The 27,827-nt window shown below is 42.9% G+C and overlaps 1 protein-coding gene and 1 long non-coding RNA gene across 2 annotated transcripts; both read left to right on the top strand.

Annotated features, from left to right (window-relative positions):
- The first annotated feature begins 5,434 nt into the window (after positions 1 to 5,434).
- On the top strand, positions 5,435 to 6,685 carry LOC138412175 (uncharacterized). The gene is made up of 3 exons (XR_011244656.1): positions 5,435 to 5,506; positions 6,207 to 6,274; positions 6,378 to 6,685. It is a non-coding gene; the product is annotated as an uncharacterized lncRNA (long non-coding RNA).
- An 18,716-nt stretch (positions 6,686 to 25,401) lies between these two features.
- Positions 25,402 to 27,677, top strand: LOC138412176 (golgin subfamily A member 6-like protein 25). The gene is made up of 2 exons (XM_069535264.1): positions 25,402 to 27,066; positions 27,184 to 27,677. The coding sequence occupies exons 1-2, from the start codon at positions 26,146 to 26,148 to the stop codon at positions 27,463 to 27,465; spliced, it is 1,203 nt and encodes a 400-aa protein (XP_069391365.1). The 5' UTR covers positions 25,402 to 26,145; the 3' UTR covers positions 27,466 to 27,677.
- The last annotated feature ends 150 nt before the right edge of the window (positions 27,678 to 27,827 follow it).

The following is a 27,827-nucleotide window of genomic DNA, read 5'->3' on the forward strand; positions in this document are numbered from 1 at the left end:
CGGTCTGTCACCCAATCAGAAAAGAAGCCCCGCCCATTGAGCTGATCGGAGCAGGTTCACTTCCTCTGAAGTTGCCGTGAAGAGAGAGAGCAAGGCGCATTAAACAGACACTCACCATAGGAAGATAAAACAAGAAAAGTGGATCAGACTCGGAAAAGCTGCCGAAGAAATCTCCCGGGACGACCAGGACCTGTGTGAGCACCGTCGGAGGAACCTCTCGGGAAGAGAAACGCATCGGTGAGCGGCCGTCTTGATGTGCTAGGCTAATAGCTAATGCAACGAGTTAAACCGTTAGCATAGGAGCTAACATCAGAGCACTAGCTCCGGTGCTGATTGGCGCGAGAGAGACACACTACGATACACCACACATTAATGCTGAAGCCCTGATCCGACATTTTAAAGGTGCAATGTGAGACATTTGTTTGCTCCTTTGTTGCACATAGAGCTGTATTATGTGTGTGTTTAGCACCTTATTTGTGCATTCTAAGCTCATCCAGCCATATTTTATTAGCTGTGCACATTACATGTTTTTCTTTCTAGATGATTGATATTGTTTTATGTGCTAATTACGATGTAAAGAGCACAGGATATTTTGATACTGTTGACTTGGAGTGAGGAAGATTATTCAATAACATAATCTGATATTTTGAGTGTTGCTTATTTTATTACTGAACATTGTGATAGCATGTTGCAACAGTAATTGAGTAAAATTGTTATTCTCTATTAGGCCTGGGACGATAACAAATTTAGCTGGACGATATATTGTCCCACGAATTATTGCCGATAAATGAAATGATTGTCAACATGATAATATATCATAATAATGCACACCCTTTCAAATACAATAAACTTTTATTTTTCAGTAATTTTTTACCATCGTAATTGTAATTTCAGGAACGTTGAAATATCCTAAATAAATAAAACAAACAAAGAATAAAATGGACTCTCAGTCTCTGTTAGCAAAAACAGCACTCAAATATAAAACCACACACAACCAAGACAATAAATAAAATGGCTTATCAAGTCTCGATTAACAAAATTGCACTTCAATAAATACTGAACATTTAGGCTGTTTGTGACATGTATTTTCTCGCAGGCAATTCGTTCTGTCTGTCAAACGTTTGCAGCATCTCTCTCAATGCTGGTTTTTCAACTGTACTAAAGGGCAGCATTTCTTTTGCGATGCAGCGAACTACCATTTTTGCTCCATTTATATTTACTTTGTCGACCAAACGCCTCAGTGAGTGTTGACTTTCGGGATGAAGGCTCTGCATCTTGAGGTGCACTTTTTTTCCCCCAGCTGGGAACACTGGGTCGGGTGGTTGTGCTTTAGGTGGGCATGCGAGTTTGTTGTGTTGCTTTTTTTTGTTGACACCACTTTTGAACTGGCTCGTCCGTGTTGATGGGCTCACCTTGCTCATTCGGTTATTACAGATGTGGTAGAAAGACATTTTTTTGTACAATGTTTATTTTTTTTAGTACATCAGTTTGGCTGAAATCTGTGGTGCTTCCACCTGCTGAACACAGAATAAACTATAAGTACCAGTCTTGGCTGCTTAACACAGCTGATATTACATGTGTAAAAAATATTGTAGGCTATTGTATTGTACAGTATCTGTAAATAATCGTGTTTCTCCTCTGTTCCTTAATATCTACAGATATGACAATGATTTCAGCATAAAATATCCTTTAACGTGACTTTTTTCATTTCATTACATGAAGCACTGCAACACCTGATGTCCTCTGAATCCACTGTGGCAGCAGCAACAAGGTGGAGATCGGCAGCTTCAGGCTGGTTAACATGTTAATAATATTGAGTCAATTTCTATATCCATTATGGTTGGTAAAATGAACACTGTTATCACAACAATGTTCATCTTTTACTTTCTGATTTGATAAACTTTAGATAAAAAGTCTTTTCTTTTTTGTCATAAGAGACAGAACACGGTCAGCACAGCTGTGTCCCTCAGGTTCGTCCGTCCCTAATAAAATGACAGGAAACATAAAAGTATGGCATTATTGCTGAGATAAGTGTTACTTTCAAACAAAGTCTATGTCCTTACATTCTGTGGATATTCAACTATTTATTTGAATATGGTTTGGGATTAAACAGTGTACTACAATGAATGTGCAGTATGGAGTTCTTTCACATTAAAAGTATTGCATTTATAATGTAATGCATCATGTGCAATCATTTGCTTTAATTGTTAGTAAGTTATGAAAACAGGTCTATACCTGGTAGGTAAACTGTTCATTCATAAATAAAGTCCAGCTCAACAAGTTTCACACTGCAGCAGGTGCACTAACGTTATTTCTGAACCAATAATCTAATAAAACATTATTACTGAAGTTACCCACAGTAACATAGTCAAGCCAAATAGGTTGGGGAGCTGAACAACTTTACATAACGTTAAATATCTTACTTGGTGGAGCTCATTCACTAAACACACAGTCGCCTTCAGTTTAAAAGATTTATCACCATAAACTCTAACGCTCCTCTCTCCGCTGTGTGAACCGCTTCATGTCATGCCGCTCCCGTTAGCATTGCCATTACTGCTGGTATGTTGCCTGGAGGTTAGCGGAGCTAAGCTAACCAGCCAGGTACAGAGACAATGATACCTGCTCATCACTACTGACACGTAAATAAAAGGCAGTACTTTACACACCACAGACACTTCTCCGTCAGGACAATCAGCCGAACAACAAACGATAATATTCACATGTGAGTGAAAACTCCTCCCCAGACCCGGTCGCGTTCGGTGACGGTGATTAGCCTGTTAGCTCAGGTGAAGCCGAGCAGACCACAGGCTAACAGCCAGAGTGACGAGCTAACGGTGACGTCACGTGTCAATCAAGTGATAATTATTCACAATTTCAAACCTCTGTATTATCTAAACAGATAATACATAGTTGTCATGAAGGAAGAACTTACTGATTGAGTCTAAAACCATATTTTGAACCAGGCTGTAAACAGGTTTAATTCTGCTCTAAAGTCTGGCGTTTTAACATGGGAGTCAATTCCCATTGACTCCCTCTTGGAGCCAGCCTCAAGTTGCCACCCAGTGAACTGCAGTTTTTTGCACTTCCGCAGTGGCCTCAGCGCTCAGCCCGGGATGTTGCCGCTTGGTGTGGAGCCAATGCTAGCGGCCCTGCCTCCCCCCACAGAGACAAAGAGACTGGATGACTGACAAGGGGGTTCACTCTGTTCATTCCGCTATGGAACAAACGCCCCCAGGTGCTGAGACCGAGCTCAGAGTGAACCCTCTTGTCATCCAGCCTGCTTGGAGGCGAGAGAAGAGGAAAACAAACGCGCATGCACATGGCAATAAATCGAGGCGGGAAAAATTATCGAGTTCATTTTAATTTATCGTGCGATTAATTGATTTATTGATTATCGGCCCAGGCCTATTCTCTATTGATAAAGAGTTTATGTAGATTTAACATGATTAATGTACTATAATTCATTTTTTGAGATTTGAGAAAATTAAGATGAATGCTCTGATCCAACTTATCGTAGGTCAGGTTTTTTGATGGACCCATTGAGAGTTTGACCTACCTGGATGTTGGAGCCAGTCAAAGTTTGATGGCGAGCCAGACCCCGGAGGATACTTAGAGATACTACGCCGTGGAACCTGAATCCTTTTACACTTTACATACACACACACCATCCACGCAACAGTGCGGTGGGACTGATTTTCCACCTTCACGGTGTTGACTGAACAGTGACTGAAAACAGGTGAACTGAACTTTAGAAAAAACGCAGCTGTAAAACTTTATTTTATTTTCTATACTTACCCGGGTAAGAGTTGTGATAATTTGTCTGATTGATGTTTTTATTCATCCTTCCCATCCTGTAATAAATAGGGAAGCGTTATTGTTTCTTAAGGAGTATACTGAGTTTGTCTCATTCCTGCGTCATCGTTTGATCAATCCTGGGCTCCATAGTCGATCTTAGAACTTCTGATTTCACTGGTTATTGAACCTAGTTACTATTTTTCAGTACTATTCTCTTTTCCTCTCAGAAGGGTTACACTTGTATAGTTTTATTTCATAATACATTGGTTCATTCATTCGTATTTATCAGCATGTAAGCTTGTTGCAGTGTCTCAAACCCAGTTTTTCATCAATGTCACAGAAGAACAACAATGAAATGGACGGCTACACACCAGAATTTTAGGGACCTGAGGGCAGAAAGTGACCTTACTTTGGAGGAGATGGACGACAAGGAGTTGTTGGACATGATCTGGGCAGTGGTCAACAAACTGTCAGAGGACACAAATAACCATCCACTTCCTCAAGATGTCCCTGCTCAGGAATGGCATGACTTGTTCAACTGGACTGGTTCTGATGACGACCCCCCCCCCAATAGCATCACCTCTCAGCTTGGAGCAGCATCCTCCTGAAACCCAATGGTGAACTGTCTGCTGCCATAAACCACCAGCAGCTAAGTGTCCTGCAGTCAGGCCCTGTGTTCAGCCAGGCAGGGCCTCACATCCAGACACAGGTAAGGTACTAACTATAGGTTAGAGAGCGATTCAGAGGAACTTTATCAATACCTGTATCAAGAAAGATACTTATTAATGGAGGAGGGGGTAATTCATGAGTACTCAGAGTAGTGAACCTGACTGAGTATAGAGACGTTTACATTGGTAGAAACCTCCCGTTTGGCACGAAGAAATTCTTCTTTCATTAAATTGTAAAAACTGCATGATTGATTTCTTCTGTGATTGATTAAAGAATCAGTGGTGTCAGTGATAGTGCTGTGCTTTAGAGTTCTGGGAAACACCACAGAGCAACTACAGGTTACAGATATTATTCATCTTTGGTTCATCATGTTCAGGAGGACAATATTAAGATCAGGACAGAGATTATACAAGGCTGGGTTAGGTATAAATGTGTGTGGTGGTGGTTTTAACTCTGACACCAAGGGGACAGATGACACAGAGGATGCAGGTTGTCTTATCTCTTATTTTGTGTCTGTTCTTGTCTCCAGTTCAACAATGTGCCATCAGGGAAGCTGACCAAACACCTGGAGGTGAGGCTGGCTCCAGTTGGATTATTGTAAGTATCGCACACATTAATGCAAACACACACAAACACACCTCTGAGCTACTGTTTCTATTTGTCTTCTTATGTGTCTGATTGTGTTTATGTAGCAAAGGAAAGGGGGTTTACGGGGCTCCAGGAGACAGACTTCCTTTTCCCGTGAACAACCGCCACTCACAGTAAGTCTGCCTGACTAGTTCACAGTCACCTTTTCTGTCATGAATTTATATTTCTTTGATTGAGATGCTTTCATGTTCTTTTCTTTCCTCACAGTTTTAAACATTGGTAATTCATGCTTTCTGTGTTTTTTCTGTTTTTCCACAGAAAGAGAAAATGTGAGAGCTAGCAGGATGATGACATGCCGTATGTCAAGCTTTCGAAGACGGAACAGACACTAAACGCTGTTGCTGAGCTCGAAACTCCTGACTGTGCAGTCGTTGAGCCCAACGTTGAAAAGAGAGTATGTGTCTTTGCTTTGTAGGTTTGAGACTCTGTGTCACACAAACCTCATCCAGCTGTGTCTATGACCACACTTCTAAAACTGTTCTCTAACTATAATTCTTGACATCATGACACATCTATATATCCAGATTTAACTTGTGCAAAACAAGAAAGACACCAGTTCATTGTTGATATGCATTATGATACATACCAAATAGATATTATAAATATAATAAAACAAATGATTTACCAAAATAAAATTAAAATCACATTTATAAAAATACTATATATATTTATATATATATATACATACATACATATACATACATACATACAGATATACATGCAGATATACATGCATTTATACTTCTGACCAAATGTATTTATGCAAATATTTTAATGACCTATTTTTCTTATAGTAGAGTAGGTTTTAATAATGTGACTTTACTTTTACTTTTGTTAATATAAAGTATTCTGTTACATTTCATTACTGGATGAATAAGAAGTATTTAAGTGGGCAGAGAAGAGACGGGGACTTTGATACTGATTATAAAGGCTCGGTATAGTGTATGACTTGCTTATGGATGAGGCACTGATACAATCCTGAAAACTATTATAACTAACAGGTTGTGGTTTTAACTCTCTGACACCAAGGGGACAGATGACACAGATGATGCAGGTTGTCTTATCTCTTATTTTGTGTCTGTTCTTGTCTCCAGTTCAACAATGTGCCAGCAGTGAAGCTGACCAAACACCTGGAGGTGAGGCTGGCTCCTGTTGGATTATTGTAAGTATCACACACATTAATGCAAACACACACACACACACACACCTACCTCTGAGCCTCCGTTTGTATCTGTCTTTTAATGTGTCTGATTGTGTTCATGTAGCAAAGGAAAGGTGATTTACGGGGCTTCAGGAGACAGAGTTCCTTCTCCCTGTCCAGACACAGGAGGCTCTGGAAGAGATGGCAGCTGACATTGTCGCTGCTGTCCAGACACAGGAGGCTCTGGAAGAGATGGCAGCTTACACTGTCGCTGCTGTCCAGACACAGGAGGCTCTGGAAGAGATGGCAGCTGCCATTGCTGTCGAGGCACAGGGGGCTCAGGAGAAGATGGCAATGGAATTGAATGCTGCAAGAAAAAGCTCTCTGTCAGCTCTCCTGTTTTCTACTATGGATTATCCAATGCATCTAGTTGAGGACAATCTTCTTCTCCAAAATTCAGTTAAAATAAAAAATAAAAGATTACAATGGTACTTCAAGCTCCTGAAGTTTGTTACATTCTCCTATTTGTTTTAACCTGTAATGGAAATTACATTTAATTGCATGAGCGGACAATGGTTGACCAAATTGTTAATCTAAAAAGGGTAACCTTAAGGTTTATGATGGTGGCTTAAGAGACAGAAATTGCCACCACAATATCCAACCAGATGTTTTTTCATTTATCCGACCACCTCTCGTTTATTCGACCGGACGTCGTTGCTCCGGTCAGGTTTCTCATTTATCCAATCACATGTTGTATATCCAACCAGATATTTTGTCATTTATCTGACCACCTCTCGTTTATCCAACCGGACATTGTTGCTCCGACCAGGTTTCTCATTTATCCAATCACATGTTGTATATCCAACCAGATATTTTGTAATTTATCCAACCACATTTCGTTTAAAAAAATGAGAAACCTTGGTGAGACAAACAAGGGGTGTTTGGATAAATTTATGAAGTGGGATGATTCAGATCTGTACGGACATTTTAAGGTCCTCATCAGTGCATAAAAGCAGAAGAGATCATTCTGTGCTTGGTTTCTCCTCAGAAACAGATCTCTGTCTGCTCGACAAGCTTTAAAATGATGGAGTACATGACAGTGGTTGTCCGATGGTGCCGTGTGCCCCAGCCTCACATCAATTAACCCACATCAGGTCTTGGTGGTACATGAGCAGGTGGAACTGTACAGAAAATGAGACCCAGCATTTGAGAGTTATTTGCGCTTACCTATCCAGCGCTGGTGTTTGGAGTTATATAGCCAAACTGTTCTCTACAATGAAGAAGCTATGGGCAGACCCAAGGTTTAATCTATTGGGCTCTGGAGCTTTTGAGTTATTGTTGACAGATAAACAACCATTGACTGAAATTGTCAACCAATATATTGTCACATACACTGAGATTCAGCCAGGAGTTAGCTTCTACGAAAATGTCATTAAGACAGTAGCATTGGTGAAAGCGTGCAGTCGGACCCTAAGAAAAGAGCTGACCGTTGCAGACCATAGGATGATGTTTAAGCTATCCTGCAGACATGTAAGTACTGAGCACATCCTCTCTTAAACTTTTTTTTTCTCAAAAAAAAAAAGAAAAGTTTATATACTCCTTTTCCACAAATCGTTTGTTTGTTTCATGTCACCCTGACAGGAACCCCACAGCCTGGTAGTATTGCCACCTGGGTCTGCCACCAACATGATCACAGTGCGATGCACTAAGCCCCAGACGATATATGACCTTATGCCGAAGCATGGCTTACATTGCTCCTGTAATGGAAATTTTTACATTTGTGTATGTTTAATTGCATGATGTATGTATGTGAATGACTGACCAAAGAGTTGACCAAATTGTTAATCTAAAAGGGTAACCGTAAGGATTATGATGGTGGCTTAAGAGACTTGAGTTTTATGGCCTCGAGAAACCACAACTTTATGGTATCTCTTGGTATCTCTGATTGGGATCTCACACTGAACACTGATTCTCCTATGTTCTTTGCTCATTTGTGCATGTCATTCAGATGATGTGTACTGATGAGTCCATCTGCAGATGCTGAATTAAACTTTCATAAAGAAGTGTTTGACTTTGTGCTTGTTTCACAGAAATTGCCACCACAATTTTGGTGTTGTCGGCAGGATCACTCTTGTGAGAAGACACTCTGGATCTCAGGGCTGAAAGGTAAAACTGCGCAGGGAGTCTGGGACTCTGACCTCAACCTCCCTGAGAAAAGAAGGTAGAGACGTGAGGGCCTGATGCCTGAAAACCAAAGAGTGCTCTCACTGCTGTGATCCAGTGGACCACTTAGCACAAAGACACTGTCTTTTATCGCCTCTTCCGTGGATTTAGTGGACTTACTCATCAAAGGTGCGGTGGTCCTCGGACACGCAGTGAGACTTCGGCGGAGACGACGAGGGAAGCGCGCTGGGGCCCTGGTGCGCTTCAGGGAGCGGGGATTACGCTCACCTCTCCCGAGCATCCTCCTCTCCAATGTCCGCTCGCTGTGCAATAAGATGGACGAACTGCGCCTCCTCATCCAGACAAATAGAGACTTTTCCCTTACTTCTGTCTTGTGTTTCACGGAATCGTGGTTGACTGAAGCCACACCGGACTCCGCCGCACAGCTGACCGGCTTCCAGCTGTTACGCGCGGACCGCGACCCGATCCTCTCACACAAGGCAAAAGGCGGAGGGATTTGTTTTTATATAAACCAGGGCTGGTGCAGCGACGTGAAAGTCATTTTACAGTCCTGTTCTCCGGACCTGGAAACTTTTTTCATTACCTGCCGACCGTTCTACTCTCCCCGTGAGTTCACCTCTTTCACCCTGGCCGGCGTGTACATCCCCCCGCAAGCTGACGTGCGCGAAGCACAACGACAACTCGCGGAGCAGGTACTGGGGGTGGAGAGGAGGAGAGAGAACACTTATTCCCCTGTTATTGTCCTCGGGGACTTTAATAAGGGGAACTTATCTCAGGAACTCCCGAAATACAAACAGTTGATCAAATGCCCGACCAGGGGGGAGAACACTCTTGATCACTGCTACAGCACCATCACCAAGGCGTATCATGCAGTTACCCGCGCTGCTCTGGGCCTGTCCGACCACGCTCTTATTCACCTGATCCCAGCCTACAGGCAGAAACTCAAACTTTCTAAACCTGCTGTGCTGAGATCCAAGAATTGGAGCAACAGAGAAGCTGTGGAGGAGCTGCGTGACTGCCTGGATAACACTGACTGGGACATTTTTAGAACTGCTTCCAACAGCCTTGATGAATACACAGATGCAGTGACGTCATACATCAGCTTCTGTGAAGACAGATGTATCCCAACACGCACCAGGGTGAGCTATAACAACGACAAGCCCTGGTTCACTGCAAAACTCAAACAGCTTCATTTGGAGAAGGAGGCGGCCTTCAAGAGTGGGGACATGGATAGTTTCAGACTGGCAAAATACTCGTTTGGCAAGGAGATTAAGGAGGCCAAACGACAGTACTCAAAGAAGCTGGAACAACAGTTTGCAGCCAACGACTCCTCGTCAGTCTGGAAGGGGCTGCGAGTGATCACCGGCTGCAAAACCAAATCCCCCCACTTTGTGGAAGACCTGAAACTTGCAAACGAACTGAATGACTTTTACTGTAGATTTGAAAGACAATGGACCAGTTCTAACCCAGACTCCCAGCCCCCCCACACAGCTATTACACCTCTTCACCCCAGCCTGGACGAAGACTCATCCCCCCTCCCCCCCATCACACCTCTCTCTATTCAGGAGAGAGATGTAAACAAGCTTCTGAAGAAGTTGAACCCCCGCAAGGCACCTGGACCCGACGCTGTCTCCCCCTCCACACTGAGGCACTGTGCAGACCAGCTTTCGCCAGTGTTCACGGACATCTTTAACACCTCACTGGCTGAATGTGCTGTACCCGCCTGTCTCAAAACATCCACCATCATCCCCGTTCCCAAGAAGCAGAGGATCACAGGCCTTAATGACTACAGACCTGTCGCCCTGACCTCTGTAGTAATGAAGACCTTTGAGCGCCTCGTGCTGACCCACCTCAAGACAATAACCAACCACCTCCTCGACCCACTGCAGTTTGCCTACAGAGCCAACAGGTCCGTAGACGACGCAGTCAACATGGGACTCCACTTCATCCTCCAGCACCTCGACTCCCCCAGCACCTACGCCAGGATCCTGTTTGTGGACTTCAGCTCCGCATTCAACACCATCGCCCCAGCTCTTCTCCGAGACAAGCTGACACAGCTGAGCGTGCCTGAGCCCACCTGTAGGTGGATCTCTAACTTCCTGACTGACAGGAAGCAGCGCGTGAGGCTGGGCAAGCTTGTCTCTGAGTCACGGACCATCAGCACTGGAGCCCCACAAGGTTGTGTGCTCTCCCCTCTACTGTTCTCCCTCTACACCAACAACTGCACCTCCAGCCATCCCTCTGTCAAACTCCTGAAGTTTGCAGACGACACGACCCTCATCGGATTAATCACCAATGGGGACGAAGCCGCCTACAGAGAGGAAGTTAACAGCCTGGCTTCCTGGTGCAGCCAGAACCACCTGGAGCTGAACGCTCTAAAAACTGTAGAGATGGTAGTAGACTTCAGGAGGAGCCCAGCCCAAACTGCCCCCCTCAGCCTGTGCAACTCCCCAGTTAAAACAGTGGAGTCCTTCAGATTCCTGGGGACCATCATTGCACAGGACTTGAGGTGGGCGGAGAACATCACCTCCATCACCAAGAGGGCCCAGCAGAGGATGTTCTTCCTGCGGCAACTGAGGAAATTCAACATGCCGCAGAAAGTGATGGTTGAATTCTACACAGCCATCATTGAGTCCATCCTCACCTCATCAATCACCGTCTGGTTCGCTGCCTCCACTGCCAAGGACAAGGGCAGACTGCAGCGGATCATAAGGTCAGCTGAGAAGGTCATCGGCTGTGACCTGCCGGCCCTCCTAGACCTGTTCCACTCCAGGACCAGTAGGAGAGCAGGCAAGATCATTGCTGATCCCTCACATCCCGGTCACCACCTGTTCCAGAGACTTCCCTCCGGAAAAAGGTTTCGGGCCATCAGGACTAAAACCTCTCGCCATCTGAACAGTTTTTTCCCCGTGGCAGTGGGGCTCACAAACAAGCCCCCTGCATCACACTGACTCTGCACCGCACTGACTCTACCCCACCACACCCCACCACCTGCACATAATTTATAATTTATTACTACTCTGTTACTGCATATATGTATATACTTTACTTTATTTTATTTTATTTTATTCTATTTTATTTTATACAATTTCTTATATATTGTTGTTTTTCTACATTGTTGTTTTATGTACATAAGTAGTGCACCAATTACACCAAGGCAATTTCCTGTATGTGCAAACATACCTGGCAAATAAAAGAATTCTGATTCTGATTCTGATTCTGATTTCTGGGAAGACAAATTCAGAAGGGAAACGGTTCTCTCACAGGGTGAGTGACAGACGTGTCGGCATGGCAAGGTTTGGAACCGATGTAGAATCAAGGAAGCTTCAGGTGATCTTGGAGATCACAGAGTTAATATAGAATAAGCCTGTTGGTGATCTTAGAGAAGGTCACATAGTTAATTGGGAACTAATGAGTATGGTATTAGAATAAGCAGGTTGGTGATCCGAGAGGAGGTCACAGAGTTAAGGAGTATTGATATATACAAGATATAATAATAGGAATATACGGAGTGTTTGTTGATTTTAATAAACTTGTTATATTGGGTTCTGACGTCGAGTTCATGATTTAACAAACTATGATATAATATAGTAAATAGAGTTTTGCACTGGAGATGGGACTGAGACCTGAGCCAGGATCATCTCGACACTGCGATGAATCTGCTTTAAGAGAAGTTCTCAACCCCCAAAGGTAAGTAAAGGTAAGTACATTTAAGTAAACTTAAGTATATTATGGGTCTAATTGGCTTTTTGAGGTTATTAAGAAAGACTTAAATCCTAAAATTAAAATCCTAACAACAAATTTTTAACAAAAGTAAATTAAAAAGAACGGATTAAAATAAATTAGGGAATTTCTAAATGTCTTTTCCCATATCAGCATAACTTTGGTCCTCCAAATTTTGTATTTTGTTGAACAAATGGGGAGTTTAAATTGATAAATAAGAGTTATGTTAAAACTGCTGAGACAACCTATTAGAGAAATGGGTTTAAACATTGGTAAAGGAAAGAAAGATGAGGATAATGCTAATCCACTTTCTTTTCTTAATGTTCAGTATATGTTAATAAGTGATGGTAAGTGTAGAGTTAGAGAGGAACGAGTTAGTGAGGACAAATTAGAAGGAAAAAAGAAATGTAGGGATATTTGTACTGGAGCGTGTGAATTTTTGGTTAACTGAAGTGAATATCAGGGACAGTTTACAGAAGGTAGGCATTGAACTAATCTCCAAGTCTCAGTGTGTCCGACTAGACCCTGATCTGGACTCAGCTCCACCGAGAGGACAACTACAGCCAGCAGCGGTGCAGTGTCCCTAACCTCCATCCAGACCTCGACCTTGTTGCAGCAGAGGAGGTGGATAGGCCTCCATCATGCACCACTCACATACTCCACGGCGAACCAGGAAGGAGGCAATTTATGATTTGAATGCAACCCTGCAAGGACTGATGGTGGAGGTGGCTGCAGGAGATGGAAACACTCAGCTGATCTCCAGACCATGGACATTCACCAGTATGAAAGAACCTACCATTTGATCTCTCCCACAAGTGTTAAGTGGGGGAGTGGTATGCAGTGCAACTGGAACCAGCACTGAACAGCAGAGACTGCTGATGACTGAGATGGGGACTCAGTATTCGAAAGTGGCAAGATCCGTCTCTGCACAGGAGTGGAGAATGGTGAATCCAGCATGGGGTCATGCTGATCATGCAGAAAAACTCTTGAACAGCAAGAAAAAGAAAAAGGACAGCTGGCAGCATATCAAAACCAAGTCTGCGGGCACAAGAAAGGTCATGGACGGAGAGGAAGGGGACGTGGAAGAACTGACGCTTGTTTCAAATGTGGCAAAATTGGACATTAGATCAGGGATTGTCCTGAGAACCAATACGCATAGTGCGATTGAGTAGCGGTGGAGCTGGGGACAGTATATAGAGAGATACACTGTACCATTGTTTTGTTAAAATGAGGTTAAGGAAATTTTAAACATTAATTTTTGTTGTCACCACGCTGGCTGATAGATTTTATTGGTAGAGATTTGATGTGTTCATTGAGTAATATGCTAATTTTAACATCACAAGGTGTAGATGTAACTAGAGGATTTGATATATGCATATCAATGGAAGATTCTTAACTCTTCCCTCACCTCTGTAAGTAACACTTTCTTGTGTGTTCAATCACTGTGTTGTCTCAGTAGCTTAGATTGATTCACTGGAAAGGTATCAAATTCTGATCTCCATGTTCTATTAGGCAAAGGAGAACAAAAACAATTGGTATTGAAAGTTTTGGAACTTTGGACCAAAAGGGGTTATGGGAAGGGAAAAAACATCTGATCCCAATAATAATAATAATTTAATCAGAGGTTTAGAGGTAAATCACAAAAGATTTCTGCAGTGATAAATGCAATTATCTTAAAACAGTTCTTAAAACAGATCAGATCATTATAGCAGGTGATTTCAATATTCATGTAGATGTTGCCAATGACAGCCTTAGTTCAGCATTTAAATCAATAATAGACTCGATTGGTTTCACTCAACATGTGAATCAACCGACCCACTGCCTGAATCACACTCTTGATCTTGTCCTGACATATGGCATTGACATAGAAAATATAACTATTCCAACAGAACCCTCTTCTGTCTGACCATTTTTTACTTACATTTGAATTCAGAATTGTTAATTACGTCAATTCTGGACGGAAATTCTATTATAGTCGATGTCTATCCGACAAAACTGTTCACAAATTTAAAGAACTGCTCCCCTCTTCCCTTCCCTCTCAGCCATGTGTCAGTACAATACAAGAAGATTATCAAAACCTTACTCCCACACTAGTTGATAACTTTGTAAATAGTACTGCAGCCTCACTAAAAACAGCACTTGAAGCTGTCGCCCCATTAAAAAAGAAGAAAGTAAGTCAGAGGAGATTAGCTCCATGGTATAATTCCCAAACGCACGTTCTAAAACGGACATCGCGGAAGCCAGAAAGGAAGTGGCGTTCCACCACTCGCCAAGACTTCCACCTAGCCTGGAAGAATAGCCTTATAAATTACAAAAAAGCACTTAGAAATGCCCGAACCTCTTAATATTCATTACTAATAGATGAAAATAGGAACAACCCCAGGTTCCTCTTCAGCACTGTAGCCAGGCTGACAGAAAGTCACACCTCTACTGACCCATCTATTCCTCTAGATCTGAGAAGCAATGACTTCATGAGCTTCTTCACTAATAAAATTACAACCATCAGGGATAAAATCCACCACCTCCTCTCAGTGAATAACACTGATACATTGTCTGGTCCTGAAACCATAGCACCAGATTTATGTCTAAACAAATTTTACTCTATTGATCTTCCTGAACTGACCTCGTTAGTTTCATCATCTAAACCAACTACTTGTCAGCTGTTCCAACTAGACTTTTTAAAGAAGTCCTCCCCCTAATTGACCGTTCCATTTTAAATCAGATTAATATGTCTTTGCTAACCTGCTACGTACCACAGGCTTTTAAGGTAGCCGTTATTAAACCTCTGCTTAAAAAGCCTACGCTTGATCCAGAGGTTTTAGCTAACTCTAGACCCATATCCAACCTGCCCTTCATTTCCAAAATCCTAGAAAAAGCCGTTGCTAACCAGCTGTGTGGTTACTTAGATACTTAGATAGTAACGGTTTATTGGAAAAATTTCAGTCAGGATTTAGAACCTATCACAGCACAGAAACAGCACTATTGAAAGTCACTAATGACCTTCTTATGGCATCAGATGATGGACTTGTCTCTGTCCTCGTCTTGTTGGACCTTAGTGCAGCATTTGACACAATAGATCATAAGATTCTGCTACAGAGATTAGAACAACATATAGGAATTAAAGGAACAGCACTACACCGGTTTAAATCATATTTATCAGATAGATTCCAATTTGTTAACGTTAACAATGACTCCTCCATGCACATGCAAGTTAATCATGGAGTTCCACAAGGTTCTGTCCTTGGACCAATACTCTTCACCTTATATATGCTCCCCTTAGGCAACATTATTAGACAGCACCACAGCAGACTGCTGGGGGAACTCCCATCATGCACTGAGCACTTCATCACTTCCCTCTGTCTCTCTGCCCCCCCACACCAGTTTATTTATTTATTTATTTTAACATGTCATCATGTCAAAGTGTCACTTTGTCCTCCCATAGTCCCTCTGGCTCTTCTCTCTCTCTCGTTTCAGATAACTCTGGCTGCAGGACAAAAACGACTACCATCACCATTGTTATCATTAATTACAATAACTCAGTAATTCATTAATATATATAATCCTGTTGTAGATCACTACATTGTTATTGTTATAATCAGCCCTGATACTGATGGTGCCCAATTGTTCCCGGTCTCTCTCTCTCCACCTCATCTCTCTATTCTCTCCCCCGCTTTCCACCCATCTCTCCTTTCCTCCCCCTTCCTTTTCTTTCCTCACCCCAACCGGTCGAGGCAGATGACCGCCCACATTGAGCCTGGTTCTGCCAGAGGTTTCTCCCTGTTAATGAGGGAGTGTTTCCTCTCCACAGTCGCCTGTGCTTGCTCATTGTGGGAACTGTTGGGTTTCTCTACGTTAATATTGTTTTAAGGCCTTGACCTTTAAATGTAAAGTGCCTTGAGATAATGTAAATTATGAATTGGCGCTATATAAATAAAATTGAATTGAATTGAATTCATGTCCCACGGAAATAACATTAACTTTATAACCTTACAGTAAAGTTTTGTTGTGGTGTTGCTAAGTTAAGTTCACGCTACTTTATACTGTATATGCAGTAGGAACAGAAAAGCACACATATCGATGTTATTATATATAAAATGCAAAGACTTTCCCTAAGACAATGTGACATACATATCTGTCAATTATGTTACTATGCTTCCCTGCAGACTCTTCACTTCCTGGCCCTTACCGAGACCTGGATCACTCCAGAAAACACTGCCTGAGCTGCTCCCCTGACGATGGCACACCGCTCGTTGTCCTGGGTGATTTCAACATCACTGCGCTCCTCTGAATTCATTGACTTCTTCCCCACATTTGACCTCACCCTCTTCCCCTCTCCACCGACCCACCGGGCTGGGAACCAACTCGATCTTGTCTTCACAAGATCCTGAAGTACCTCGCCACCCTCTGTTACCCCACTCACTGTGTCTGACCACCACGCTGTCACTTTCTCTCTCCCCTTAAAATTCACCACCTCCCTCGCCCCCAGGCCTCACACAGTCATTACCCGCTGCAATCTGAAATCCCTCTCTCCCTCTGCTCTCTCCTCTACTGTTCTTTCCTCACTACCATCTACAGACCAATTTTCACTAATGTCCACTGAGGAAGCCTCCTCCACTCTGCTATCCTCCCTCTTGTCCTCTTTAGATGCTCTATATCCTCTCACCTACCTACCGGCACGATCACCCCCCCCCTTCCCTGGCTGTCTGAATCTCTGCGAACCAATAGATCGGTGCTACGAGCAGCAGAGAGAAAATGGAGAAAATCACATCATCCTGATGACCTTGCCCATTAGCACCACATCCTCTCTGACTTCACCTCAACAGTATCAGCAGCTAAATCTGCCTTCTACCTGTCAAAGATCAACTCCTCTGCCTCCAACCCCAGGAAACTATTCTGCTTATTCTCTTCTCTCCTCACCCCTCCTTCTCCTCACCCTCCTTCCTCCCTCACTGCTGATGACTTTCCAACTTACTTTACCAAGAAAGTAAAAGACATCAGCTCCTCATTTACTCCTATGCCCATCCAGAAAGCACCTCCCCCAAACCTCACCTCTGATGGCCTTACCTGCTTCAGCCCTCTCTCCTCTGAAGATGTTCTCACGCTAGTGACGTCTAACCGTGCCACCACCTGTTCCCTTGACCCAATTCCCTCCTCCCTTCTCCAAGACATCTCTCATGACATCCTGCCATTCCTCACCACTCCGATCAACTCCTCCCTCACTTCAGGCATTATTCCAGCTCCTTTCAAGACAGCCATGGTAAAGCCACTCCTAAAGAAACCCACCCTAGACTCAGCTGACATCTGAAACTACAGACCTGTATCTCTTCTTTCATTCCTCTCTATAACACTGGAACATGCAGTCTAAGACCAACTGTCCTCCTATCTTTCAGAAAATGACTTCCTTTACCCTAATCAGTCAGGCTACAGGACTGGTCACTCCACTGAGACGGCCCTCCTCACAGTGACTGAGTTTCTCGGTGCCGCCAGAGCCTCGTCCGACTCGTCAGTCCTCATTCTCCTTTACTTATCCTCTGCGTTTGACTCAGTCAACTACCAAATCCTCCTCTCCACTCTGGCTGAACTTGGCATTGCTGACTCTGCTCTGACCTGGTTCACATCATACCTGACAAATCGCACCTTTCAGGTCACATGGAATGGCTCCTTGTCCAATCCCTGCCTTCTGGAAACTGGTGTCCCTCAAAGCTCAGTATTAGGACCACTTCTGTTTTCACTATACACTCGATCGCTAGGCTCTGCAATCACATCGCATGGATTCTCTTACCACTGTTATGCTGACGACACCCAACTGTTCCTCTCTCTTCCCACATCCTCCTCCAGCACCCACGTTGTGACGTGCATCTCGGAATGTCTGGCAGACATCTCCGCTTGGACAGCTACGCATCACCTCAAACTCAACCTTAGACAACTGAACTGCTCTTCATCGCGGGGAAATACTGCCCTCATATGGACCTGTAAGTCACTGTCGAGGATGTCACGGTACCATCTTCGTCGACGGCAAGGAACCTGGGCGTAATCCTAGACGATGGACTGTCCTGCGCCCCCCAACATCACTGCTGTGGCCCGATCCTGCAGGTCTGCCCTCTACAAATGTTGCCTAATGATAGGCAACATTATCAGACAGCACCACATACAATTCCACTGCTATGCAGACGACACCCAATTGTATATTTCCATGAAGCATGATGAATCTAATCACCTAGTTCAACTTCAGGAATGTCTCAAAGATATCAAGGCCTGGATGACCCAAAATGTTCTACTTTTAAACTCAGTTGTAATTGGCCCTAAACATCTCAAAGAAACACTGTTTGACCAGATAGTCACTTTGGATGGGGTCAGTCTGGCTTCCAGCTCCACTGTGAGGAACCTTGGAGTGTTGTTCGACCAAGACATGTCATTTGACCCCCATATTAAACTAGTGTCTAGGACGGCTTTCTTCCATCTGCGCAATATTACCAAAATTAGAAACATCCTGTCTAAGCAGGATGCTGAAAAACTAGTCCACGCGTTTGTAACCTCTAGATTAGATTACTGCAACTCTCTATTAGCAGGATGCTCCATGAAGACTGTTAAAAGTCTCCAGTTGGTCCAAAATGCTGCAGCACGAGTGCTGACAGCCACTAGAAGGAGAGATCATATCACTCCTGTCTTAGCTTCCTTACATTGGCTCCCGGTAAAATTTAGAATAGAATTCAAGATCCTGTTCCTCACTTTTAAAGCCCTCAACAATCACGCCCCCTCATATATCAAAGAGCTGATAACACCTTATTATCCAAGTAGCTCACTTCGTTCCCAAAACACAGGGTCTCTAGTGGTTCCAAGAGTCTGTAAGAGTAGAGCAGGAGGTAGAACATTTAGCTATCAGGCTCCTCTCCTATGGAACCAGCTCCCACTCTGGGTTCGGGAGGCAGACACTGTCCCAGCATTTAAAGTAAAACTAAAAACCTTCCTCTTTGACAAAGCCTATAGTAAGGGCTGGATCAGGTGAGTCCTGAACCATCCCTTAGTTGTGCTGCTATAGGTTTAGACTGCTGGGGGAACTCCCATTATGCACTTCTTCACTTCCCTCTGTCTCTCTGCCCCCCCACACCTGTTTATTTATTTATTTATTAGTTTTAACATGTCATCATGTCAAAGTGTCACTTTGTCCTCCCATAGTCCCTCTGGCTCTTCTCTCTATCTCGTTTCAGATAACTCCGGCACCGGGACTGCAGGACAACAACGACTACCATCACCATTGTCATCATTTATTACAATAACTCAGTAATTCATTCATATATCTAATCCTGTTGTAGATCACTACATTGTTATTGTTATATTCAGCCTTGATACTGATGGTGCCAAATTGTTCCCGGTCTCTCTCTCTCCACCTCATCTCTCTCTTCTCTCCCCCACTTTCCACCCATCTCTCCTTTCCTCCCCCTTACTTTTCTTTCCTCACCCCAACCGGTCGAGGCAGATGACCGCCCACATTGAGCCTGGTTCTGCCAGAGGTTTCTCCCTGTTAATGAGGGAGTTTTTCCTCTCCACAGTCGCCTGTGCTTGCTCATTGTGGGAACTGTTGGGTTTCTCTATGTTAATATTGTTTTAAGTTCTTGACCTTTAAATGTAAAGTGCCTTGAGATAATGTAAATCATGAATTGGCGCTATATAAATAAAATTGAATTGAATTGAACTCCCTCTTGGCTGGACTCCCAGCCTCTGCAGCTAAACCATTGCAGCGTATCCAGAACGCTGCAGCGCGCCTCGTTTACAATCTTCCCAAATTGTCCCATGTGACCCCCCTCCTCCGTGACCTCCACTGGCTTCCTGTTGGGGCCAGCATCCGATTCAAGATGATGGTCCTGGCCTTCAAGGCCGTCAATGCAACTGCACCTGTCTACCTCCAAACACTAGTCAGACCACATGCCCCAGCGAGAGCACTTTGCTCATCTACATCAGCTGGCCGACTGGTACCCCCATCACTGAGAGCAAACAAAGCCCGCTCAGCGAAGTTGCGACCCTTCTCTGTTTTAGCACATCAGTGGTGGAACAAACTCCCGACCAATGTCAGGACAGCGGAATCGCATTCCATCTTCCGCAAAAGACTCAAGACTCATTTGTTCAGACTTCACCTCGACCCTGACTCCTGAGAACTGGAGATGAAGCTGAAACAGTGCCAAAATTTTCAGTGACATTACGGGAGGGGCATTACGTCTATAGTAGTTTAGCACTACCATAGACAACGAATGGGAATGTGTTTAGGGACGTTTAGCTAAACAATCCATGGCTGCTGCGCGGGAGACAGGGGTCGATTCCCTGATGGAGAGGAACATATTTTTTACATAAAATGTCGAGAATTTCCTGTGAAAGTGAAAAAAAATTAAAAAACTGAATCCACACCTGCATCCACATTAAATGGGTTCCTCCCCTTCCATTCATCAAGTTTGCACAGGATCTAGAAAAGAGGGATTGTAGAGGAGGAAAAGATGTTCTCCATCTCATACATTATTATCTATTTGCTCAGGGTACTTTGTAAAAGACGAATAGAAGAAATATCATCTGAAAGAGGACAACAGTTTTGCTCTACTTCCACTGAATGTTGCTTGGTCAGAACCACTTCTTCCAACTGTCTGATTAAAGTTTTCATGACTTGTTCAGCATAATTTATATAAATAATATATAGATATAGATATATAAATTGTATAGATAATATCAATATACCTCTAGTACTGGGTTAAAGAAGACTGTGACTGTGTTGCTCCTCTTCATAGGAGGGATGAACACAAGAACAGCGAGATACTGTAGGACGAGGACGCTGAGCCAGTGAGGCACGGCACTGTACTGACTGGCCCTGAACTGGATGTTAGTGATGTGCACCGTCTCCAACTGACTGGCCACCATCAGGATGAGACTGATGCAGAAGAAAACGTCTGCAGGACACAACATACGACAGTTCAGTCAACTTTTCAATAACATCATGTATCTTAGCTATGATCTTGTGTTGGAAATGATGTTTACAATAAAACTCGAGGAACCTGTTGTTCACAATAAATTAAACAAATTAATAATTTCTTTTAAAGTCACACTGTCCCGTTGACCAAATAATTGACACACTTTTCAGTGGAACTACTTTCTACCAAGAAATGTTCCCTTTCCAGCATCACAGGGGTCGGACACTCACTGATGAGAGGCGTCCCCCTGGTGATGGGCAGCAGGTTGTTCATGATGAGCAGGATGAGGGTCATCTTGAAGGAGGAGTGGTTTGGGGCCCAATAATACTCAAGATTAACCGTATGATACATCTTACTGTGTGGTTGTTCACGTATATGAGGGGCAGAGGAGATCTCAGCATGTAGATTCCTGAAAAGATCAATGGTTCAGTTACAACCAGTATACTACTGTTTACTTCCTCTATTTACTTTGTATTCTATTTACATGCTGAAAAACACATATGGGTCACAGTGTAGAAATTGTTAAATAAAACTTTTGACTGTCCTTTCACTTTGCTGGGGACAGTGGAGGGGGCTGAGGCCTTAAGACAACAAGACAACAATAGACTTTATTTGTACACATTCACATGGATAGATATAATCTTTTTTTTCTTTTTTAGAGTTTATTAGTCTAAGCCAAGAAATATATCCTATATATCATCAAAAATCATGTACAAATACAGTAACAGAAAATCACAGAGATGGATCTAATTTAATATAAAAAACAAAGAGACACTGTGACACATACATTTGCCCGTCATTTATCTGGTCTTTAGTCAAACAGTCTCTTACCTTTGCTGAATAAAGCACCTCACATGTGTAAAGTAGTTGTAGAGCAACATCTGCTGTAGTTTGTTGTTCTTCAGTCACGGAAGTTGAAGGAAAAGTCGAGGAAGAGAGACAGAGATGAAGCTGAAACAGCGCCATAATGTTCAGTCGCCGGGAGGGGCATTATGTCCTTAGCACTACCATAGAGAATGAATGGGAACGTGTAAGGGACGTTTAGCGCAGAAGGCCTGTGTTCGATTCCCGGCAATAGACTATTATTAGCCAATTTTTTGTATTTCGAAAGTTGAGCAGATGTAATGTCAGCATGTACTTCTGGAATTGGTTTATTTGTGTAACAGACAATGAAAACCATTTGAAACTTTTTTCTTGAAATATCACTTTTGTAATAATAAGATAGTAAAGTGGGCCTTTTCATGTTTTGAAAAATTTGTGGCAATGACATTGACTTGAAATTGAGAGCAGGCACTGCAAGTCAGAACTGTTCATCAATAGGAAACACAAGCATAGCATTCTGTTTACACGGTATATTTTAGAAGCTCATAGAATCAAGACTGTTCCCTTCAAGTCTAAATCACTTTTGTATTGGGTCTGTTGTTTGCATTAGGGGCCAGCTGGGCTTTTAGCCCCACCCTGCCCGAGGTGTGAGTTGTTGGGCCATGAAGAGGTATATTGTTATCGTGGTAAAAGGCTCAAAGTTAACTAGAAAGTGATTCTGAGATTTACACACTTCCAGCACTACCAGTAATTCTTTAAAAATGACTTTACAAGCGTGGATACGTCATGAGCCATAGTCATCCATAGTTATGCTGCTATAGGCCTAGACGGCTGGGGGATCACCCATCAGGCACCAGAAACCAGCACCTTCCCTCTTCTCTCTCTGCCTTGTTTATTTTATCGTATCTTATTACATGTCTCTAATTCCTTGGGTCTTCTCCTCCCCTCCTTGGTCCATGCTGTGCGGCTCTCCGGAACCCATCCTGGCTCGGGTCCTGATGAGGGATGGACCTAGTGAGGTCACCGGTTTGTCGCAGGGCTAACGTGGAGGGTCATGCAACCACCAGCACTCTCACCTGAGGACCTCTCACCTTTGGAGCCATGTTCACTACTACTACTGCACATGTTGGACCATGAGGGAGGTAGGAGTGCCCGGAGGGACCAACGCGCCCTTGGAAGACCATGCCAACATCCAGGTGGTGATTCCCGGGCTGGATTCAAGCCCATGACCAGAGACTGTGACTCCACCCCCCCTTTATTTCCTTTTGTTCCCCTATATATATTTTTTTTCTCCACTCACCCCAACCAGTCCTGGCAGAGGCCGTTGATAGATACATGTAGGGAAAGTAGATTTAGTTCTCGTGGCCAATGTGTTTGATGTGCAAGTGCTGTCAAATATATACAGAATATATCCTTGCTGGCCCATCCACTGCAGACAGAGAGGGGAAAGCTGACATGGAGCTCCGGGATCCCCTCCCTCACCTGTTTATAATGCATGAAAATCTAACTTAAGTGATTAAAGCTTTTGACAAGACCAGTTGATGCAGTCGTAGATGCCGGTTTTTTGCCGCCGACTTGTTGATGCCTTTTGAGTACCTGTAGAGGGCTCCGATATGGATGATACCTCATCCTGTTGCCCCTCCATAGGTGTTTCTTTAGTTGTCTGGAGATATTAATGACAGATATCAGACTGATGAAATCAAGTAAAAATAAATGTTCTAATATAGTCAATATCTTTCATGTGTGCATGTGGCAGTGTAGATGTATTTCACTAAATCTAAATGAATTTGAATTACTGTATTTAATGCAGTATAAAGATGGACTATATGTTTATGTATGTGAATTTTTGTATGGTAAGAGCATGTCCTTTATGAGAACTATCAGTTATACAAAGAATCATTTTGACCACCTTGCATTTCCACGGCCAGTCTGATTCACCATAATTATAGGTGATCTCTTCTCCTGGACTTATGTCACGTTTTGCAAACAAACACAGATGGGGCTTCCCTATCACTGTCAAGTACTTCATCTTGGCATTGGGATTCATATGGTTGTCATTTACGAGCCTTCCAAGTGACCCATCCTCTTTTGCTGCATCAACACTACAAAAGCAAAGATAACACATTATTACAAATTGTAATTTGGCAATATAAATTTGCCTGACTTAGAAGCCTTCCCTCAACAATATAGTCTGAAAACTGGCTTACTGCCATTCCAACTGGCACGTGCATGGTCAATTGCAATCACCGATGTCTCAGCGTGCAAGAGAGCAGCATTAGGCCATGTCACAATAACTTGAGCTGAGTCTTGCAGCATATAAAATAACTCCCGCAAAATTCCACCCCCCCAACCGAACTCCACTCCTCGCCCGCTCTCCGCTTCCCCAACAGGTGCATTTATCAGACTCGTTGTGCCCCGGCTGCTTTGGTGACACTAGATGACCTCGAACTGATCGCTGGCCCTCGTGGTGGCGACGTCTCATTCGAATGTCTGCCAACTTTCAATGGTACTTTTTGTGCCTACAGGGTTCGATTCCGGAGAGGGAGTCTGAGATAAATTATTATTAAATTATTGATGACCATATACGACAAAGAATGACATAATGTGCCACACTCACGGCTGATGAAGGCATGTTGAGGGTCAATGAATTGTGTGAGATGTGTCAAATCTGTTGGTTATTATTTTTGTTCATTATCATATGTAAACAAATGGAGGCAAGATTTTTAAAATATATTTTGCATTGAAGAAATAATTGTCTGCATTCAGATTGAGCTCTATATCATCAAATCAGTAATGATTGGATGACTAATGTGCATAACAAAGACATAAATATTACATAAAAAAATCCTTTTAGCCCAGTATTAAGTGGAACATAGTAAATTAAGTTAAATGGAAACAGTCAAACACATCTGCAGATGCATTGACAATTGTATTGATTTAATATACACACATACAAATATTAATAATATGCATTTTCATTAATATTTTATGCCAGTGACAGTATTCGACCAACACTCACAAAGCACTGCTCAATAGCCATGAATCTATGAATGAAATTAAAATATGAAACCTTTATTTGCAGTGTCAAATCACATTGAACACATGAACAACACACAACAATACAATGCTTAATCACAGAATGTCAGTGCCTGTGTTGTGCATCAATAGCTCTCACACACTAAAATCACATAGATCAACATGTAAATATACATCCTCTCAATTATTTCGCATCAGTTTTAGAAACCAGCCAGCATCAAGGTCCACACTTTCCTGACACACACACACATTTTTTACAAACACGAATCCAAACATGCTGCAGAAATGCACAATTCCCCATGCTCTCAGTGACACACAATGCAAAAATTAGTTTGCAAAAATGTACCCACTTTCCGGTGATGGTAAAGTAGTTGACTACAGCTGCTCTACAGTGTTTTCCATTTTCATTATTTTATTTTCATCCTACTACATTTATTTTATAATGCTTGTGCTGTTAAGATTTCACACTATGTACTTACTGACACATAGACTTATATTTTGTTGATGCTTATGTACATATCTACATACTTAATTTAACACTTCATAGCATATTTCATTAATTCCCTCAAGCATATCACACATTATCTAATGGATCTGAAATCCTTGATTGATTTTCTTCATTTGGTCAAGAGACTAACCTCAGTCTCAGACAGGGATCACTGTAGCTATCAGTGCAACATGTGTATAGTAGCCGCCTAGCTCAGGATTTGTGTATGCTCCGCAGTGATGTGCATCATATAGAAGTCAACCTGATAAACCCCCAGGGGCCGCCATGTTGTGGAGTTATAAAAATTGCCATGGAAACAGTTGCTTCTTAAAAATCTTCTTTGATGATTGATGAGGGGCCAACCATCAAAGGGATTGCTGGCCTGCATATCCTTATCAAATCCAATCAAAGAACCAAAAACTCTAGACATTAAAGGATATTTCTTTGGTCCTCTGAACAAGCAAACATAAATAACAAGTTCCCTTGCTTCAAGTTATTAGCTTGTGAAAATAACAGACCGTCAACTGAGAAGACCACAGTCCTCATTAGTGAAGACAACAATCCTGCCTACGGAGACAACCGCTGATTTGTTCAGTAAAAATTCATCAAGAAGACACTGCTCTCATAACTACAAATCCCCTTTACCAAAATGGACATCCTGGTAAGAATTTTTTTTTTTTTAGAAATGTATGTTCAGGTTCAGGTCTTTTAATAATGAATTCCATGTTTCCATTTTTCAGACATGTGGAACAATGCAGTCTGAGATTAAGGCTCTGAAAGAGAAGCTCAAACTGAATGATGAGCTTCTGATAAGGGAGCAGGAGAAAATGACAGCTCGCTCTAAAGCCCACATTGGTGTCCTGGCTGAACTGGCTGTACAGAGCAACAAGGTGAAGGCTCTGGAAGACAAGCTCAAAGAGAACGATGAGCTTCTGATGAGGGAGAAGGAGAAAATGACAGCTCACTCTAAAGCCCACAATGGCAAACTGGCTGAACTGGCTGTACAGAGCAACAAGGTGAAGGCTCTGGAAGAGAAGCTCAAACAGAACGATGAGCTTCTGATGAGGGAGAAGGAGAAAGTGACAGCTCACTCTAAAGCCCACAATGGTAAACTGGCTGAACTGGCTGTACAGAGCAACAAGGTGAAGGCTCTGGAAGAGAAGCTCAAACAGAAGGATGAGCTTCTGATTAGGGAGAAGGAGAAAATGACAGCTCACTCTAAAGCCCACAATGGTAAACTGGCTGAACTTGCTGTACAGAGCAACAAGGTGAAGGCTCTGGAAGAGAAGCTCAAACAGAACGATGAGCTTCTGATTAGGGAGAAGGAGAAAATGACAGCTCACTCTAAAGCCCACAATGGCAAACTGGCTGTACAAAGCAACAAGGTGAAGGCTCTGGAAGAGGACAATGTGGCTCTGAAGGAGAAGGTGGCCCTTTTGAAAAGGGATTTGAGCAGGGTTGAGCTTGTGGTGACAGAGATGGAGGAAAGGCAAGCTCACAGCCAAAAGATTGACTCCATGGACAAGGAGACTCAAACCAGCGATCTGCTTCAGGATGAGAATAATGCTCTTCAAGAAGAGCTGATGAAGCTCAGAGCTTCTTATCATGAGGTCTGTCTGAATCAGACTACCAACCAGGAGAAGTTCGACACTGAGCTCCAGGAGGAGAAGCAGGAAAAGAACGTTCTCCAAGAAGAGCTGATGAAGCTCAGAGATTCTTATCATGAGGTCTGTCAAAATCAGACTACCAACCAGGAGAAGTTCAACACTGAGCTCCAGGAGAAGAAGGTTCTCCAAGAAGAGCTGATGAAGCTCAAAGCTTCTTACAATGTGGTCTGCCACTGTCATGAAGCTGAAGTTTCCAGTCGGGAGCTCAATGGAGAGAATAAGGATGATGTCACTGAGGAGAAGTCTCTCTCCAGTGTTCTCCCTGAGAAACCAAAGAAGACTTCACTCTGGAAGAGAATCCGCCACGCTCTGGGGTTGAGAAAACCACAGTGTTGGAAGTAGTCAGCAGCGCCCATCCAACAGCACCTGAGCTGACCTTACCCAGTGTTGTAATGTAACGAAGTACAAATACTTCTTTACATTTCTACTTAAGTAGAAATTTCACATATCTGTCCTTTACTTTGTTATTTTTATTTCTGACAACTTTCACTTTTACTCCACTATATTTCCTAAGTAAAATGTGTACTTTTACTCCAATACATTTCTCCTAACCATCTTCGTTACTCATTACTACAAATTAAAATCAGAAGAAATTTGAGTTGGTGACGTAATGCCGTAAACTTTTTGTGGTATATACGTGTGCCTGCAATATATATTATGCCAGTGGGTGGCAGTGTCACTCGATGTACCCCATGAAGAAGAGA

Source organism: Paralichthys olivaceus, chromosome 12 (assembly GCF_024713975.1).
Source record: "Paralichthys olivaceus isolate ysfri-2021 chromosome 12, ASM2471397v2, whole genome shotgun sequence".
In the NCBI taxonomy this organism is placed as follows: domain Eukaryota; kingdom Metazoa; phylum Chordata; class Actinopteri; order Pleuronectiformes; family Paralichthyidae; genus Paralichthys; species Paralichthys olivaceus.

Excerpts from the sequence above, each read along its gene's own strand:
- LOC138412176 (XM_069535264.1), top strand. The coding sequence starts at position 26,146 with ATGTTCAGGTTCAGGTCTTTTAATAATGAATTCCATGTTTCCATTTTT. Across the intron at positions 27,067-27,183 it reads TCAGAGCTTCTTATCATGAG|GTCTGTCAAAATCAGACTAC; the intron begins GTCTGTCTGAAT and ends TCTTATCATGAG.